The sequence below is a fragment of the Macrobrachium rosenbergii genome, chromosome 31 (genome assembly GCF_040412425.1).
Source record: "Macrobrachium rosenbergii isolate ZJJX-2024 chromosome 31, ASM4041242v1, whole genome shotgun sequence".
In the NCBI taxonomy this organism is placed as follows: Eukaryota; Metazoa; Arthropoda; class Malacostraca; order Decapoda; family Palaemonidae; genus Macrobrachium; species Macrobrachium rosenbergii.
In genome coordinates, this window is record NC_089771.1 from 24,449,399 (window position 1) to 24,470,193 (window position 20,795).

The 20,795-nt window shown below is 36.3% G+C and overlaps 2 protein-coding genes and 1 long non-coding RNA gene across 4 annotated transcripts in view; all 3 read left to right on the forward strand.

Moving 5' to 3' along the window:
• Nucleotides 1-20,795, forward strand: part of LOC136855421 (uncharacterized) — a 31,816-nt gene that overhangs the window by 3,762 nt on the left and 7,259 nt on the right. The window contains exons 8-9 of one of the 2 annotated variants that reach the window (XM_067132422.1): nucleotides 248-543; nucleotides 19,566-19,672. In XM_067132422.1, the coding sequence (XP_066988523.1) occupies nucleotides 248-543; nucleotides 19,566-19,583 (314 nt within the window). In that variant the 3' untranslated portion in view covers nucleotides 19,584-19,672. Of the gene's footprint in view, nucleotides 1-247; nucleotides 544-19,565; nucleotides 19,673-20,795 lie in introns of those variants that run through there. The other variant, XM_067132421.1, reaches the window with a different exon arrangement.
• LOC136855420 (uncharacterized) lies at nucleotides 8,021-17,171 on the forward strand. Its single transcript, XM_067132419.1, has 4 exons — nucleotides 8,021-8,245; nucleotides 14,788-15,606; nucleotides 15,916-16,071; nucleotides 16,361-17,171. The coding sequence occupies exons 1-4, from the start codon at nucleotides 8,141-8,143 to the stop codon at nucleotides 16,889-16,891; spliced, it is 1,611 nt and encodes a 536-aa protein (XP_066988520.1). The 5' UTR covers nucleotides 8,021-8,140; the 3' UTR covers nucleotides 16,892-17,171.
• Nucleotides 10,032-11,185, forward strand: LOC136855422 (uncharacterized). The gene is made up of 3 exons (XR_010858029.1): nucleotides 10,032-10,132; nucleotides 10,328-10,483; nucleotides 10,751-11,185. It is a non-coding gene; the product is annotated as an uncharacterized lncRNA (long non-coding RNA).

A 20,795-nucleotide genomic window follows, 5' to 3' on the forward strand; every position in this document is an offset into this window, starting at 1 on the left:
GGTAAAATATGCAATACATACAGGCCTAATTTAACCCGTGACCTCGTCACGCGATTGACCTGACCCATGACCTTTCTTTGTCTTTGTTTCTTTCCAGACAACATCACCAAAATAGGCATACAGAGGCTTTTGGTGCGGTACATTTGCAATATGCGTCATATATCTAGGCCTAATCTAACCCATGACCTCGTTCCAGGATCGACCTGACCCTGACCTGACCTCTCTTATTCGTTCTATTTCCTTCCAGACAACATCACCAAATTTTTCTTCCCGTTCATCAACGCCGACATCCAGAAGGCGGCTCTGGAATACATCGAGAATCTGACCGACGACGATGACGACGAAGAAGAAGAAGAGTTGACGACTATGCGGACGACTTCTCCTACGACGATGAATACGACTCCCAGATGGATAATGATGATGATGATGATAATGAGGATGATTATGATAATGATTACAATAAGACCTACGAAGAGGATCTGGTTGGTGGTGGAGATGAAAATGATGGGGATAAGGATGATGGTGAAGCCGAGACTGTTGATGGTAAGATAAAATCTAATGACAGTTTACTGTGTGTGTGTGTGTGTGTGTGTGTGTGTGTGAGAGAGAGAGAGAGAGAGAGAGAGAGAGAGAGAGAGAGAGAGAGAGAGAGAGAGAGAGAGAGAAAGAGAGAGAGATTCAATGGACAGGTACAGAGAGAGAGAGAGAGAGAAAGAGAGAAGAGAGAGTGACATTCAATGGCATGAGAGAGAGAGAGAGAGAGAGAGAGAGAGAGAGAGAGAGAGAGAGAGAGCTGAGAGACAGGTACAAGAGAGAGAGAGAGAGAGAGAGAGAGACTAATATTTCATTCCCCAACCACTTTTTCTTCTTCTTTCTTCTTCCTCCTTCCCAGACGGCCTCTCGAGATGAACCTAAAACCCATAAAGACGAAAACGGAAAAAAGACGCCGCGATGGTTAAGGTGATCGATGATCATGGAACATGAACTGAAGAATAAGGAGTCGGTCGAAGATGACGCTGAAGAGTTTATGGCTCATTTGAAGGTAATAATGATAATGATGACGATTATGGTAATGATAGTGAAGGTATTAATAATAATAATATTAATAATAATAATAATAATATACACACACAATGATAATAATTTTACAAGGTTATTATTATTATTTACATATTATTATTATACTTAGTTATTATTATTATTATTATATTATTTTTATTATTATTATTCTTCTCTCTGAGAGAGAGAGAGAGAGAGAGAGAGAGAGAGAGAGAGAGAGAGAGAGAGAGAGAGAGAGAGAGAGATTTCCTATTACCTGATCTTGCATATAAAAAAAAGTTTAAATCATCCATTTAATTTTCAATATAACTTCAAAGAAGAAAAATAAAATTACTTGAAATTCCCCATAAAATAAGAAGCTAAATAGATCAATTAACTATATATATTAATAAATCAATATATTAAATTATGTATATATGTATATATATAAGTTAATATATTAATTTAGTATGTAAATTCAATTAATGTATTTAATATATATAAACTAATATATTAATTTAATATAAATTCAATCAATATATTTATCTTAATGCATTTCCTTAAAATATTTATCCCCTTTGAAATCTATCCACAGAAGAAACAGGTAAATTCCCCGGACGCCAAACAAACGAGCACCGAGCAGGGCACAAAGCTCCTGTCCACAGAAGTCTCTGAAGCAGAAGACCTCGTCACCACAGAGGCCTCCGAATCGCCAGCGCCGTCGGCCTCCTCGACTCAGGCGCCAGAGGGCGGCAATGACTTCGAGGGAGAGTTGTCTGTTGAGGAGACTGTTATTCCTTAGGTCTGTTAACACAGACAAGTGTCTTTGGTCAAAAACAGCGACCCCCATTAGGATTAAGCTGGGAAGAAGATTAAAAGTTAAAAGAAATATACTGGAAATTTGTTTGCTTTAAAATTGGGAGTTAAAACAGCGCCCCCGACTCGGGACTAAGCTGAGAAGGAAATTAAAATTTTAAAATACTAAAAATTTATCTAGTTTATATTGATAGTTAAGAACAGCGATCCCGACTAGGGATTAAGCTGACAAGAAGAGGATGTAAAATTTATATAGATTAATTCAAAGAATATAAATTTAAAAATTCAATAACGAACATTTATTGGTTTTAAACTGACAAATGTGAATTTGCCTAAAATAAGACGTGAATTTGATGTAAAATAATTCAAAGATTGAAAATTTAAAAAATAAATATTACCTCACTGAAAGAATAAAATTAATTTAAAGATCGTAATTTAGTCCCAAATCAAACACCAAATATAAGAATTTCATATAAATTTGTTCAGAAAATAAATTCATGAGTTTTTATTATCATTCAAAGAACAGATAAAAACGAATAAAAATATTTCTGATTGCTTAGAAGTGCTTACTGTAGAGTTTTCACTAATGTACGCTCTGTTCTCAAGTTAGATTTTCAAATATATATAATATTCATCATCAGATGATTCTGTTGTTTAGAAATGGTAATAACTCCAAAAAATGTAATTGGTTACTATTTTTTCAATTTCACTATTTTCCGATTGCGTCATTATCACAGAAAAAAATCACTATTTTTTAAATGTTCTTATTTTCCAGTTACGTCATTATCAGAGAAAAGTCATAATCAGGAATGGCGACTCAGTCTGTTCATGCAAAATTGTCACTATTTTTCAATTTCACTATTTTTCGATTACGTCATTACCAGAGAGAAGTCATATCATCCGGAACAGTGACAGTCACTTAATCTGTTTATGCAAATTTGACACGCTGGATTACCATTTTAATAATGAGTTGTTGAACGTACTCTGAGTTTTTACGGTCATCCTAATTTTGGGAACGGTCATCCTAATTTTGGGAACGGTCATCCCAATTCTGGGAACGGTCATCCTAATTCTGGGAACGGTCATCCTAATTTTGGGAACGGTCATCTTAACTTTGGTAATGGCCATCCCAATTTTGGGAATGGTCATCCGAATTTTGGGAACGGCATTTTAATTTTGGGAATGGTCATTTTAATTCTGGGAACGGTCATCCTAATTTTGGGAACGGTCATTTAATCTCTTTGTTGGTAATTTTAAATGGTCATCCGAATTTTGGGAACGGCATTTTAATTTTTTGGGAATGGACTCTGGGTAACAGTAATCATTAATTTTGGGAACAGTAATCTTAATTTTGGTAAAGACTCCTAGATATTTTTAACAAAATGACACATTTCAATCATCACAAAATAAAAAAAAAAATAAGACAAATTTATCATAAGTGTGTATATAATCAGAAGTTCATTGTAAAATTAATACTTTTTAAAAGACAGATTTGTAAACACATATTTTATACGCCGGAACTCACAACCATGTCAAAATTACTTTTAGTCAAAAGTAAATACCTGTTATTGTGGGTCAGTTGGGGATAATTTTCCGTCAAAATCAGTGGTTCTAACTATACCTGTACCTCCAGGGGTACGAAACTCAAACCTGGGGGTATGAGACATGACAGCTGGGTGCAATGGTAATTGTTTATTTACCATGAGAAAGTAAAATATATTTTTCCCTAATTTTTTCCTCTTACTATAATTATCCCAGTTAGTTTTTTTAAAGATACTGATGTATTTCTCATAATTATTACTGTTATAATTTGCATTCATTGTATCCTACTAATTGACACTATTCGTTTGACATGAAAAAGTACCTTTGTTCAGTAACTGAATACATCTGATAATTTCTCGGCAAGGTTTGTATCGCTAATCCTTTTCATATGTTTGTATTGTATTTAAATTGGATGGGGGTGCGAGAAAATTTTCTTAGATATGAAGGGGTGCGGGGACTGAAAAAGGTTAAGAACCACTGGTCTAAATATACAAAGCTTTCACCTTGTAACTGTGAAAACTTTTGCATAAGATACAAAAACCCAAAAGAGATGAATATTCTGTTCATCCCTGAATATTCATCTTGTAAAGTTTTGGATCAATGCACATACATTTATATTTACAACTAAAAAGGTCTATTGAAAATCAAATTTACCGTACTGGTACAACTGTGGTATAAATTTCGAGAAATTTATACCTTGAGGTTTCAGATATTTTCAGAAATTTTTAGACCAAAACTAAACTGAAGCCAAATTTTGATCGCTGGTAGAAAAAAATAATATTCCCATTTCTGCCAAAATCACTCAATATTAATTCACAGAAAATTACCAATTTCTTGTCAAAAACTACAGTTTAATACACTTTACCTGAAGCTAACCTGACACACTTTGGTGGCAAAGTCAAGGAAAAAATAAATGATCGATAATTATCAGTACCTATAATACTTCATTTCTTTCTCTCATATAATCAGTTGTTTACCTGCACTGTTCGAAGTCATGATAATCTCCTGTAGTTATCAGCACCTCTTTAAAACTTACGTATTAATAAACTTTTAAACCAAAAACCAGTCTTTCAATACATTCTTTTTGTCAAAATGGGGATGAATTTATATACATAGAATTACTACCTTTTAGCAGGGAATTATTTATGGATTAACCGAGAGGAATTAGGATATAAATCTAAAATCATAATTATTGGTAATAACCGAATATCGTCTTCAGTGAAATAAAATGTAACTTTTTTTGCTAGAGAGGTCTATAAACTTTTGAATGAGGCTTTACACTTATACATCACAGGATTTGTGTACCGCATATTAGCAAACATGACACAACGTCTTCCAGTCTTTTACTTGAAGGAAACATCCTTAAAAAAATAGGACCATCATTGTCAGTTTTTTTTTTTTTTTTGGGATGAAAATCTCCCTATTTATATGCAGACCACTTTTCCACATCAGAAATTTTTGCTGACAGCATCTAGAGCTGCAACTTTTTTATTCAACGGCATAGGGTCCGTTTGCAAAGATGAGTCATGACTACTGCAAATTTTTTCAGTCAAATGCCGGTCTTCACTATAACTTCTGCTAGTTTTCTATAATCACGAAATATTTTATTGCAATGGGTCTGTATCAGTCATCTGCACTATAGCTTCTGCTAGTTTTCTATAATCATGATATATTTTACTGCAATGGGTCTATTTCAGTCATCTTCACTATAGCTTCTGCTAGTTTTCTATAATCACTGAAATATTTTATTACAATGGGTCTATATCAGTCATCTTCACTATAGCTTCTGCTAGTTTTCTATAATCATGATATATTTTACTGCAATGGGTCTATTTCAGTCATGTGCACTACAACTTCTGCTAGTTTTTTTATAATCATAAAATATTTGATTGCAAAAGGTCTTATTATTTTCTATACTTGCCTGAGAAGTACTTCCATCATCATGAAATATTTGCAACAAAATAATGGCATCTTTATTAAAATTCTACATGACTGTCCATATGAAAGATTAGTACCGCAGTGAGTTCGTAACTTCTAAGGAAAAAATTAATCCTTGTACAAAGACATCTCAGATGAAGAAAAACCCAGAAATATTATTACTGTGGGTTCATATTCATAAAGTAACAATCAGCATAAAACCAGTTTCAGCCACATAGCATTTTACACTGTTGAAAAATTGGTAAACACACAACCATCAAGTATATTTTGAAGCATTTACACCAGCTTGTTGAAATCCTGCCAGCCATCATAAGACACCAAGGGTGTATCCACTACAACATAAAATGTATTCAACATAAGTTGACAACTTATTGCCAACATGTCACAAACAGGTTAATAACGAGTCAGCGACTTATTAGTGACTCTAACCGGTGCTTAATACTACAGGTTCGTCCACTGCAATAACAAATGTCATAAACACGTCAACAACTTGTGACCAACGCATCACAAACAAGTTGATGGCAAATCAGCAACTCACTGGAAGCTCTATCCAGTACTTCAAACGATTATCCAGCATTTGCCAAAGCTCGTTCTCAACTTAATATCGTTGACACGTTGTCATCCTGTTTGTGACGTGTATACGACAAGTTTCCGACATATTTATCGTATTTGTAGCGCGGATGCAACCTAAGATAACAGCAACTCAGAAATATACGTCAGTGTCCAGATTAAAAGCAAAACCGTTGAGAGAAAACGGTTCTAATTCGTGTGAGTTCAAATTTCACCATGTTTGTTGATTTGCTTTCATATTTCAAGTCTTATGCCGGCAAGTAGATCTGACAATATCGAGCGTTAGCATATTAACAAGCCAGTGTTGTCAAGACAATATATAAAGAGAGTGAAAACAGTGAAAAGAGGGTGAATTTCACCCAAGAAAGAGAAGGAAAATAAAAAAACTTGGGTGAGAAATGATCATACGTAAGGAGAATTGTTCACTCATTTCCTGTCAGATTTCTGGCCTCTGAGTGACAAGAATTCCTGGTAATATTGAGAAATCGAGAAGTTACGAGACCATCGTGCTCGGTTTATTAACACACGCGCACACACACACACATATAAATATATATGTTGTGACTCTAAAACGTCACAGACAGTTGTTAGAATAAGAGATGTTAAATTAAAACTACATCTACAGTTCTTTTTATTTTCCGAATATTTAATACTTCGATTTTAAACATCCCTGACAAAACCAGGCAATATTTCATCTGAGCTGAAGGAACCGCGTCCTTGACAAGGCAACGTGTTGTCTAGTGAATGCCTTTCTGTAACCTTCTCTCTCTTTCTAGAGTGAAATCTCCTTTTCACTTGATTTATATATAATGATGAGAACAACGACTTCTTCATATGTCAGTTCTCAATACTGTCAGCATAAGCCCTGAATTATGAAAACAAATGAACAAATATGTCGGGATTTTAACTCGTGCGGAATTAGAACCGTTTTCTCGCAACGATTTCTATATTGATCTGGACTTTGACGCATATCACTCTCGCATCAGATAAGGACAGCGTTATCACATTTTTCTTAGTAATAATTTTACGTATTATTTGCAGTAATATTGTGATTACAGAAGGAAAGTAAATTGTATTTAGAAATTCCCATCAAAGGCATCTCTTTCTTAAATGAAGCGCAAGGTCTCCATTTTATTTATATTACAGAGAGAATATATATATATATATATATATATATATATATATATATATATATATATATATATATATATATATATCTCTTCCTTCGAGGAAAATCTCTAAACACAATCTACATTCCTTCTATAATTATAATATTCCAGCAAATAATAATATATAAAATTATTACAAAGAACAATTTGGCAACGCTGCCCTCCAAAGCTGCCGAATCGGAATTATTAACAATTATAGCAGAATAAACGATTATAATGTAAAAATTCTTTCATTATTCCTATGTTTCACAATAAACTTTCTGACATGTAGCATAAAATGAGAACAAAATTCTCTCTCTCTCTCTCTCTCTCTCTCTCTCTCTCTCTCTCTCTCTCTCTCTCTCTCTCTCTCTCTCTCTCTCTATATATATATATATATATATATATATATATATATATGTATATATATATATATATATATATATATATATATATATTTCTGACTTTATTAACCTTAGCATGACATCATTTATAAAGGTCATTCTCGATCATTATAATTTACTTTCTTCTCCCAGAAAAGAGCAATTTGTTGCACTTATATATATATATATATATATATATATATATATATATATATATATATATATATATATATATATATATATATATAACATTAAACAATATTAAATTTTAACATGCGTTATCAAGAGCGTTCAGATAATGAGGGATACGTGTGGTGGAATGTTGCACAACGTTACGCAATCGGCTAAGTTACCGGCATTCTTTCACCAGAAAACGGTTATCTTACGATTCATAGGTTCCTAGACCTACTTATTAGTTGTTACATACATTTATTTTACTTACAGAATACTAAAAGTAAACATAGAATTAGATAGAAAAGTACTCATCCCTTCTACGTAACTTGGTTAAGCAGGTTTCAACACTGACGTCACCACAAACATGGCGCATGAGTCACCAGCGCAGGTCCCACGGCTCAGGCAACATATATAACATTGGCAACGCTCTTCTCTCAGTCTAGAGAGCGAACGATACCTCTCCTGTGTGTGTGTGTGTGTGTGCGCGAGCGTCTGAAACTATAAACTCTTAAAAGAGGAAAATACTGCAAAATGGCTGCTGTGGCCATGGTTCTCGATAATATGTTAGGTTGTGTCAACACGGTGTTCCTAAGTTACACGGACATTCCTGAAGATACGAGGAAATCCTGCTTTGAGGTAAGATAAAAAAACGTTAAACTTAAGACATTCAAACTACTCTGTGGGAGATATTTTATTTATGTAGCGACAGGATAGCGGAGCGTATCGAAGCTTCAATGTTTATACTCTTCTATATTTCTTACGCCGTAAGGTATCTCTTATTTATTTAATAATAATAATAATGATACTAAGTTCTTAGTACTGGTGGGCGTCTGATCAGCTGTCACCTAACGTTGTGCTTGGCAATACGTTTACGAAAAGAAGTGTATTAGGGAACTTTCATTCTTGTATATCATAGGTTTTTGAAAACGTCATGTCACTCCTGAAAGAGGGAAGGCAAATGGGTGATGATAATAACAGCAGTAATATCGGAAAAGGAAAAGAAGGAAAGTTTTTACACATGACGCAACAACATGTAACGAGATTTGGTCTACGATTCACGACAGCCAGTTTGAGAAGAAGAACGAAAAACATGGTTAGCTTTACAGACGAGATCCTCAAATATCTGGAGGAAGGGAAATAGTAGAAAATAACGTCAAGATGCATAGAATATAGGAAAATAACGATTACTTAAACCAAGTCACGTTTTAGGCTAATGGTTTGCATTTAAACAGTCATAAGTAAGAATACTGCTGCTAATGTGGATACAATAAAAACGAATGCAAAATGTTTAGTTTAGGCTACGGTTAGGATCTGAGGATAAAAAGTACTTGAAATATTTTACAGAAATAAGTCACATAAACAAGGAAACGCTTCCGGCATCCTACAGGAATAAAATAGGAAGGGTGCAACTGTAAAGAAAATTTAGCTTACACCTAAAAGACAGACACACACAAAGAGAGAACGGATTCAAGTTTGTAAAAGAATGGTGATGAATTAAAGAATTAGGTCCTTATTTAATGGAAAGAATAAACATTTCAGTTTCTTTATGCTCGTCAGAATTTTCAAAAATGTTCACTTATTGTTTCAGGGACTGTTTCCACTGTTCAGATGCCAAGGATGTTCCAGCAACTTCAGTGATGAATGCCAACCCAGAAACCTTTCATGTGGGCACACACTCTGCACTCCTTGCGCAGAGGCATTGCTTGCAGGTGAAAAACCTTGCCCTGAATGCTTTCAAAAACATCAAGAAAGCAAGGATGGCAAACCACAAGTGAACTACCAGCTATTAAGAGTCAGTCGCTCTACGGGAATCAAAGAAATTAACATTGGTGGTGTAAATAGTACTATGTTGTCTGCTGACTTTTCCCAGTATCACAACAAGCAAGACCTCGAGAAGTGCGTCGTTCATGACAGCCCCAAAGTCTTGTTCTGCCTCTCTTGCAGTACGTGGGTTTTGAAACCATAGTGCTAGACCATCCAACTCTCCTAGGGGCACCTGGTAGGGTCATCCAGCTTAACGACGCCATACATAAGATCGTGAATTGAAGTACGACAGAGGTTACTGCCCGTCCTCGGAGGTCGAGACCATGAAGGATGACTTCGAACTGGAATATGGAATGCATGACCTCTGTCTCAAACACTGCACTCAGAGAGAAGTCATCTGCGCCTGCTGAAGAACTCAAACCTCTTGCTAGGCAAGGGAGGAAAATGACGAGAAGTGAGGAAGGTAAGGGCGTTTGAAAAGAATTGACCGATTCATTTCGTGCCACAAATGCTCCGGAAAGGATGACGGGTTCTTGCAAAGGGCTTCTTGACTTCCAAGAGGAGCTGAGGCCATCATCACCCAGGAAAAGAAAGGCCGACGCCACCACGACCCATAATGGTGAAACATTTCCAACGGTTGAGAAGAAATCATTTAGAATCATAATCCTCAAGACAAAAAAAGATGTTATATCAATGATAATAGATTTCGAATTTACTTCCATTGCTGACATCTATTGCTAAGAACACATTTGCATTCAAGTAAGCATATAAATTAGTAAACAAGTAGAGTTTTCATAAAAAAAATATAGAGAGTTCACGCAGGTATAAGTACAGTTAGCCATAAATGATTATGAAGACAAGCTCAAATACGCACACACACACACACAGACTGGAATGTGAATTCCAGGTGAGAAAAAGCTAGAAGAACACTAAGAATGTACCTCTCTTTTCCAGGAGATCAAAAGGTTAGCCGAGGGAAGGGAACCACTTTATGCAACACTGCAAGAGAACGGAAGACACAGATGGGCCCGCGTTGCTCTCAAAGACCAAACACTTTTGCTCTACGCACTCAATGAAGGAAAGGCACCCAGTGATGGTGTTACTCTGCCAGTAAGTACAAATGCAGCCTTTTCAGGGGAGGAATAGGAAAGCAATCGATATTTAGGCAGCTTTTTATAAAGTTAATAATGTATAAAAAGTCTCTGCACTTCAGTATGCTTACAAATTAGTTACTGTGTTTCTAGTGTTCATATTGTGTCCAGTCTGTCTGAAATTGTTTAAGTTTTCATTGCACTGCTAGATTAATAAAATTCACAGAGAAATTATCAAAGTAATATGGAAAAATATTAATTGTTTCATGCCATCTTTCCTCTCCAGTACAAGTTCGTGGAAATGTTGCTGGAAAATCGCAAGAAGACGGTGTTTCTGGAACTGGAGGCTGACGGAGAACCCTTGCAAGGAAGAGTATTCATTCAGTTACAGAGGGAAAGCCCTCTGGAACAGCAAATGTTCCTGATGTGCTCTGGGAAGAAGGGTGTCTCCTTCAGGAACACCAGGTTCTTCCAGGACGAAGGGGGATATTTGAGTGGGGGACTTTACCACAAGCCTGATGGCTCCAAGGGCAGGACCATAGTTCCAGACCTCGGGGACTGTTGGGCGACCACTGTGTACAAGGGCATGAAGACTTTGGGTGCAGTCGTGGGCCACAAGACTTCCACCAAGTTCCACTTCATCCTAGGGAAGAGTAAAGACCACATTTTCGACGTTGTCGGCTTCGTAAAGCAAGGTCTTCACGTCATAAAGCTGCTGCTAAGCTGAACCAGTTACGAAATGCTACGTCAAAGACTGTAATCTTTATTCCAGTGGGACAGTGACTGACACTGACAAAGCACAGTGACAGACACTGACAATGAAATGGACTAGTGATTGTATACAAAACAATTCTCTGTATCTGTATAATACCTATCTCCTCATATGTATATATAATTTTTACAGTTGTTCAGTAATATGTAAGATGCCTGTGTAGATAAAATATTGTATTTTTTGTATGTACCTGACAACCCACCGGACTGTCTCATTTAAGATGGGACATTACTCATTAGAATCTGTTTATACGTCTCTCCAGTGGAGAGGAAATTTTTCCATGTATATTTTTATTTTTACTGCTCTCTTATGTTGTTGATTTTTGTGAATAAATTAATAAATTGGCCTTTGATAAGTTTACATAAATTCCACTGAAAGAATTTCTGACGAAGATAAATAATATTCGTTTGGGAATTCTCTATTGACTTAAACTTTGTGTTGCCAGTAGGCATACATGTCTCTTCCAGAGGACTGACACAGAGCCTCTCGTTCTTAAGATCCTTATGGCAAACCATATCCTGAGGGGTCTCTGTGGTAACTCTAAACGAACCTTAACAAATAAATGATAAAAAGAGATGTTAAAAAAACTTAATTCAAGAGAGACAGAGTGAGGGTAACGTAGGCTTTGAGCTTGACAAAACTCCATGATCCATAGATGACATAAAGGTGAAAGAAGTGTGTAAGAAAGACTGTAGAAGGCTAATGGTAAAGAGGAAGAAAGGGGTGCCTTTTATCCTAACCAGAGAATGGCGATTTCCTCACTTACTTTATGTCCTTTTACCACTTCATCCAAATTCCTCTTGTTTTCAAGTTTGAGTTTTTAAACATACCTGAATCAAGAACTGGTGCTCTGCTCTACAACGAAAGCTAGGAGAGCATCATAGCAGAGACGAACAAAGTGAAATATAAGGTAAGTGTCACTTACCACTGGTCTGGCTCTGGACCAGATTCGTAAAGACCTGGTGACTAAAAAGGTTAACACTATAATTGACCATAAACATATGACGTCTCTGTAACTCTAACTGACTGATAGAGAATAGAATAGCATGTAGAATTTAGGCCAACAGCCAAGCGCTGGGACCTATTAGGCCATTCAGCGCTGAAACGGAAATTGACAGTAAAAAGTTTTGAAGTGTAACGAGAAAAACCTCGCAGTTGGACAGTGAATCAATTGATAAGAGAGGGTAGAAAGTACGATGGAAGAAAGAGAATGTGAACGGAGGCACAGTAAAAGGAATGAAAGGGGTTGCAGCTAGGGGCCGAAGGGACGCTGCAGAGAAACTTAAGCAATGCCTACAGTGCACTGCGTGAGGTGCACTGACTGCACTACCCACCTTCGGAAATGAATAATGTATCATTAATTGTTACTAGCAACAACACATTTGAAATAGTGATATGTTTCCTACACGAACTGATCCGTTTACGTACACTGTCGTCGCAAAATCTATGGTCACTGATGTCATAAATATATATTTTTGCTTATACTTTTTTTTTTACAATTAAAGGGGGGAGAGAGAGAGAGACGGACAAACAGGCAAAGACAGAGAGAAAGACAAACATTTCCTCATTCCCTCAACCACTTTTCTTCTTCTTCTTCTTCTTCTTCTTCTTCTTCCCCAGAAGCCCACGAAGACGGAAACGGAAAAAGACGCCATGATGGTTGATGGTGACGCCGATGATTTGATGGAAATTGACGAATTGAAGAATAAGGAGTCGGTCGAAGATGACGCTGAAGAGTTTATGGCTCATTTGAAGGTAATAATAATAATAATAATAATAATAATAATAATAATAATTATTATTATTATTATTATTATTATTATTATTATTATTATTATCATTATCTCTGTCATATATATATATATATATATATATATATATATATATATATATATATATATATATATATATATATATATATATATATATATATATATATAAAATATATATATATATATATATATATATATATATATATATATATATATATAAATATACATAATTTCTGACATGGACAACCTTAGGATTACTTCATCACTTATAAAGATCATTCTCGCTCAGATTCAACAAGTGTTATCAAGAGCGTTTGGAGGAATGTTGCACAACGTCACGTAATCGGCCAAGTTACCGGCGTCCTTTCGCCAGAAAATGGTTATCTCGGACGATTTATAGGTTCCTAGACCTACTTATGAGTTGTTATATACATTTGCTTTACTTATAGATTGCTAGAAGTTTATATAGAGTTAGACAGAAAAAGAATTATTCCTTCTACGTAACGTGGTTTAATAGGTTAAACACTGACATCGCAAATATTGCGCAGAGTCATCCGCAGCAGGTCTCACACCTCTGGCAAGTTACATATCATCAGAGCTCCTCACTCGGTCTAGAAAGTGAACGGTATCTCTCCCGTGAATGTGTGCAAGCGTCTAAAACTCTGAACACTTATAGAACACGAAATATACACAAGATGGCTGCTTTAGCCATGGTGCTCGATCATATGTTAGGTTGTGTCAAAACGGCGTTCCTGGGTTATGGACATTCCTGGAAAATGCGAGAAATCGTGCTTTGAGTAAAGATAAAACTGATATAATTTCGATATCTGCATTCACTTTCGGAGATATTTTATTTATATAGTGACAGGTTAAGAGGAGCTATCGAAGCTTTAATGTTTATACTATTTTATACTTCTAAGGCATAAGATATGTATCTCTTTATTTAATAAATGATAATTTGACATCGTGGTTCCTTGGGTTCCTTGCGTGGGCGTCCTTTGACCCAGCTGAGTCACGCAACCGTTGGCTTGGTAATACGTTTACGAAAAGACGCATATTTGGGAACTTTAATTCTTGCATGTGATAGGTTTTTGCAAACGTCATGTTACTCCTGAAACAGGGAAGAGAAATGAGTGATGATAATAACAGCAGTAATAACGGAAAAAGAAAAGTAGTCTACACATGACGCAACAATATGTAACGAGATTTGGTCTAGGATTCAAAACAGTCGGCTTGAGAAGAAGAACGTAAACAATGGTTAGCTTAACAGACGAGTTCCTCAAATATCTAGAAGAAGGGAAATAGTAGAAAATAACGTTAAGATGTATACACAGAATGTAAGGAAATAAAGATTACTTAAACCAAGTCACGTTTTAGGTTAATGGTTTGTATTTAAATAGTCATAAGTAAGAATACTGCTGCTAATGTGGATACAGTATAATAAAAACGAATGTAAAATGTTTGGTTTATGGTTAGGATTTGTGGATAAAAAGTACTTGAAATATTTTACAGTTATAAGTTACATAAACAAGGAAACGCTTCCAGTAGCCTACAGGAATAAAATAGGAAGGGTGTAACTGTAAAGGAATTTTAGCTTACACCTAAAAGATATATACATACACACACACACACACACACACACAAAGAGAGAACAGATTAAAGTTTGTAGAAGAATGCTGATGAATGAAAGAATTAGACCATTATTTAATGGAAAGAATAACAGTTTCATATTCTCTATGCTCGTCAGAATTTTTAAAAAATGTTCACTTATTGTTTCAGGGGCTGTTAAGATGCCAAGGATGTTCCAGCAACTTCAGTTATGAGTGCCAACCAAAAAACCTTTCATGTGGGCACACGCTCTGCACTCCTTGCACAGAGGCATTGCTTGCAGGTGAAAAACCTTGCCCTGAATGCTTTCAAACACATCAGAGAAGCAAGGATGGCGAACCACAAGTGAACTACCAGCTATTAAGAGTCAGTCGCTCTACGGGAATCAAAGAAATTAACACTGGTGGTGTAAATAGTGCTATGTTGTCTGCTGACTTTTCCCAGTATCACAACAAGCAAGACCTGGGGAAGTGCGTCGTTCATGACAGCCCCAAAGCCTTATTCTGCCTCTCTTGCAGTTCGTGGGTTTGTGAAAACTGCATAGTACTAGACCATCCAACTCTCCCTAGGGGCCCCTGTAGGGTCATCCAGCTTACCGACGCCATAGATAAGATCAGAACGAAGTACGAAGAGGTTGCTGCCCACGTCCTCAAGGAGATCGAGACCATGAAGGACGACTTCGAACTGGAATATGGAATGCATGACCTCTGTCTCAAACACTGCACTCAGGAGAGAAGTCATCTGTGCCTGCTAGAGGAACTCAAACCTCTCTTGCTAGGCAAAAGGGAGGAAAATGTCGAGGAAGTGAGGAAGGCCAAAGGGCGTTTGAAGGAGTTGACTGATTCATTTCGTGCCACAAATGCTCCTGACGGTATGGCGGGTTCTTGCAAAGGGCTTCTTGACTTCCAAGAGGAGCTGAAGGCCATCATCGAGAAGGAAAAAAATAGCCTGGTGTTACCACGTCCCAAAATGGTGGAACATTTCAGAATGGTGAGGAAGAATTCAGTTAGAATCAAAATTCCAAGACAAAAACAAAAATATACTTTAAGAAAATAGACTTGGAACTCACTTCCATTGCTGTTATCTACCTGCATGCAATTAAGCATATAAGCAAGTAAACAAATAGAGATTGCATAAAAATACATAATTTTAGCTGGTATAAAGTACATTTAAGCATAAATTAGTAGGATGACAAGCTCACATACACACAAACACACATACGCACGCTCAGACTGGAATGTGAATTCCAGGTGAGAAAAAGCTAGTAGAAGACTGTAAGAATGTACCCATCTTTTCCAGGAGATCAAAAGGTTAGCCGAAGGAAGGGAACCACTTTATGCAACATTGCAAGAGAACGGAAGACACAGATGGGCCCGCCTTGCTCTCAAAGACCAAACACTTTTGCTCTACGCACTCAATGAAGGAAAGCCACCCATTGGTGGTGTTACGCTGCCAGTAAGTACAAATGCAGCCTTTCAGGGGAATAATAGGAAAACAGTCAATATTCAGACAGCTTTTATATAAAGTTAATCATGTACAAAAAGTCTCAGGACTTCAGTCTTTGCTTAAAAATTAGTTACTGGGCTTCTGGTGTTCATAATCTGTCTATTCTATCTGAAATGGTTTAAATTTTCATTGTACTTCCAGAGCAATACAATTCAGAGAAACTGCCAAAGTAATAAGAGGAAATGTTAGCTATGTTTCCTACCAACACTTGTTAAATCATGCCATCTTTCCTCTCCAGTACAAGTTCGTGGAAACGTTGCTGGAAAATCGCAAGAGGACGGTGTTTCTGGAACTGAAAGCTGACGGAGAGCCCTTGCAAGGAAGAGTATTCATTCAGTTACTGACGGATGGCTCTCTAGAGCAGCAAATGTTCCTGATGGGCTCTGGGAAGAAGGACGTCTCCTTCAGGAACACCAGGTTCTTCCAGGACGAAGAGGGATTTTTGAGTGGGGGAGTTTACCATATGCCCGATGGCTCCAAGGGCGGGACCATAGTTCCAGAAATCGAAGATTGTTGGGCGATCAGTGTGTACAAGGGCATGAAGAGTTTGGGTGCAGTTGTGGGCAGCAAGACCTCCACCAAGTTCCACTTCATTCTAGGGTCGAGTAAAAACCACATCTTCAACGTTGTCGGCTTCGTAAAGCAAGGTCTTCACGTCATAAAAGCTGCTGCTAAGCTGGAACCAGTTACGAAATGCTACGTCAAAGATTGTGGAGTCATTATTCCAGTTAGGACAGTGACTGACACTGACAATGAATGTACTGAGTGATTCTATACAAAAACAATTCTCTGTATAACACGTATCTCCCGATATGTATATATAATTTGTACGGTTGGTCAGTAATATGTAAGATGCCTGTGTAGATAAAATACTGTATTTTTTGTACGTACCTGACAAACCACCGGATTGTCTCATTGAAGATGTGATATTAGTCATTAGAATCTGTTTATACGTCTCTCCAATGGAGAGGAATTTTTAATGTATATTTTTTATTTTTTTTACTGCTCTCTTATGTTGTTGATTTTTGTGAATAAATTAATAAATTGGCCTTTGATGTTTACATAAATTCCCACGAAAGAACTCTGACGAAGATAAATAATATTCGTTTGGGAATTCTCTATTGACTTGTGAAACTTTGTGTTGCCAGTAGGCATACGTGTCTCTTCCAGAGGGACTGATACAGAGCCTCTCTCGTTGTTAAGATCCTTATGGCAAACCATATCCTGAGGTCTCTCTGTGGTAACTCTAAACGAACCTTAACAAATAAATAATAAAAAAGAGAAAGAGAGAGAACATCAACCGGCATAAAAGAACTTAATTCAAGAGAGAGATAGAGAGTAAGGGTAACGTAGGCTTTGAGCTTGACAAAACTCCATGATCCATAGATGACATAAAGGTGAAAGAAGTGTGTAGGAAAGACTGCAGAAGGATATTGGTAAAGGGGAGGAAAGAAGTGCCTTGTAGGGCAAAACCATCAACTTTTATCCTAACCAGAGAATGGCGATTTCCTCACTTACTGTATGTCCTTTTACCACGTCACCCAAATTCCACTCCTTGTTTTTAAGTTTTGAGTTTTTAAACATACCTGAATCAAGAACTGGTGCTCTGGTCTACAATGAAAGCTAGGAGAGCATCATAGCAGAGACGAACAAAGTGAAATATAAGGTAGATGTCACTTACCACTGGTCTGGCTCTGGACCAGATCCGTAAGGGCCTATTGACTAAAAGGGTTAACAGTATAATTGACCGTAAACATATGACGTCTCTGTAACTCTAACTGACTGATAGAGAATAGAATAACATGTAGAATTTAGGCCAAAGGCCAAGCACTGGGACCTATTAGGCCATTCAGCGCTGAAACCGAAACTGACAGTAAAAAGTTTTGAAAAGTGTAACAAGAGAAAAACCTCGCAGTTGGGCTGTGAATCGATTGATAAGAGAGGGTAGAAAGTAAGATGGAAGAAAGAGAATATGAACGGAGGCACAGTAAAAGAAGTGAAAGGGGTTGCAGCTAGGGGCCGGAAGGACGCTGCAAAGAACCTTAAGTCCTACTGATGCACATGAGAGCACCAGAAGAAGTACCTTATCGTGGGAAAAATGACGTGATTCATTGCTAAAGCAATTATTGAAAACATCTATTCCCCACTACAGAGGCTGATTCATGAACAAATGAACTTGTAATTACTTTTTAGAACAGCCAGTGACAGCCCACAGTCACCTGACTGTCATAGTGAAATGAAAGAGATGAAGCCAGAGTTTTAGAAAGGTTAAGTTGACATTGCAATAACTATACAAAGTATAGGACTTCAATAACCCTATGAAATTATTGTCGTGGGAGCCATGATCACACGACAGAAGTAATTAGACAGGAAATACCAAAAGTAATGAGGTGATATTTTTTGAAATGCGCCAACTTTCTTATCAACCAATACTGTAGGTTGTGGAATGGAATGGAATATAAGATTTAGGCCAAGGCCAAGCGCTGGGACCTGTGATGAGGTCATTCAGCGCTGAAAGAGGAAATTGTGAGTAGAGATTTGAAAGGTGGACATGAGGAAAAAGTCGCAGTTGTACTGGGGAACATTCGTTAGGAGAGGGTGGATAGTAAGATGGAAGGAAGAGAATATGAACAGAGGTGCAGTAAAAGGACTGAAAGGGGTTGCAGCCAGGGGCCGAAGGGACGCTGCAAAGACCCTTAAGCAATGCCTACAGTGCACTGCGTGAGGTGCACTGACTGCACTACCCACCTTCGGAAATGAATAAGGTATCATTAATTGTTACTAGCAACAACACATCTTAAGCAGCCATAAGTTTCCTACAGAAACTGACCTGTTTACATAAACTGTCGTCGCAAAACCTACGGTCACTGATGCCATAAACATATTTTTCTTATACTTTTTTTTACAATTAAAGGGGAGACAGAGAGTTACAAGGAGTTACAAGGATTAAGATGTCTCAACGACTAATTAGTCCATCCGAGGAGACACCATGTCCTCACTTATCTCCAGGAGCAGGTTTTACTGTTCATTCACAGTGTTCTTCTAATGATTTTGTCTAGCTTTCTTTTACACTCTTCCACAATGTTGCTGTTTACAACTTCTGGTGGCAGTTTGTTCCATGGGTCACATATCTTGTGTGTGAAGAAATTCCCACAATGAGATGTGTTGTATCTCTTCAGTTTTAGATATTTATCCATTATTTCTAGACTGGTTTTCGTTTAATGTGAAGAGGTTACTGTCCACTTTTGTTACGCCATCCAGTATTTTAAGAGAGAGAGAGAGGGAGAGGGAGAGACGGACAAACAGGCAAAGAGAGAGAGAGAGAGAGAGAGAGAGAGAGAGAGAGAGAGAGAGAGAGAGAGAGAGAGAGAGAGAGACTAATGTTTCCTCATTCCCTTAACCACTTATTTTTTCTTCTTCTTCTTCTTCTTCTTCTTCCCCAGACGGCCTACTCGAGATGAACCTAAAGCCCTTGAAGCCGGAAACGGAAAAAGACGCCATGTTGGCTGATGGTGAAGCCGATGATTTGATGGAAATTGATGAATTCAAGAATAAGAAGTCGGTCGAAGATGGCGCTGAAGAGTTTATGGCTCATTTGAAGCTAATAATAATAATAATAATAATAATAATAATAATAATAATAATAATAATAATAATAATAATAATAATAATAATAATATAAATTATTATTATTATTGTTATTATTATTATTATCATCTCTGTTTCTCATATATATATATATATATATATATATATATATATATATATATATATATATTATATATATATGTATATATATACATATACATATATATATATATATATATATACATATACATATAATATATATATATATATATATATATATATATATATATATATATATATATATATATGATTTAAAAGGTCGAAAGGCCTCATTGTAAGTCAGTACTGCTTGATAATGTCATAAAGGCGAAACAGCTGTAGCGACAAAGATCAATAAATGGAAGAAGGAAGTCTGCGAATCTTTCACCAGAAACTGACGAACGAGAATCGGAAAAAACTCCGTCGGTGTGAAGATAACTGCAAGAAACTTATTGGTGCCACTAAAGCAATTATTGCTTTTAACGAATATATATATATATATATATATATATATATATATATATATATATATATATATACAAATGGGAAATGAGCATAATGTAAGAAGGAGAATTTTTCAACTAATTTCCTGTTTGACTTTAGGCTCTGAGTGACAAGCATTCCCGACAATACTGTGAAATCGAGATGTTGTGAGGTCACTGTGAATATATACATATATATATATATATATATATATATATATATATATATATATATATATATATATATATATATATATATATATATATATATATATATATATATATATATATATCTTTATAAGAGTAAGGCAATTGAAGACCTTCCGATTCTTTTAAAAGAAGATAATCCTTTGAGGAAAATCTCTTAAGTATAATTTATATTCCTTATATAATTATAACACCCCTGCAAATAATAATATATAAAATTGTTTCTAAGAACACTTTGAGAACACTGCCCTCATATTCTACCATTCGGCGTTATTAGCAATTAGAACAGAATAAAGGATTGAAAAAAAAATCCTTCCATTATTCCTAGCTTTCACAACGAACTTTTTAAAGAGCAAA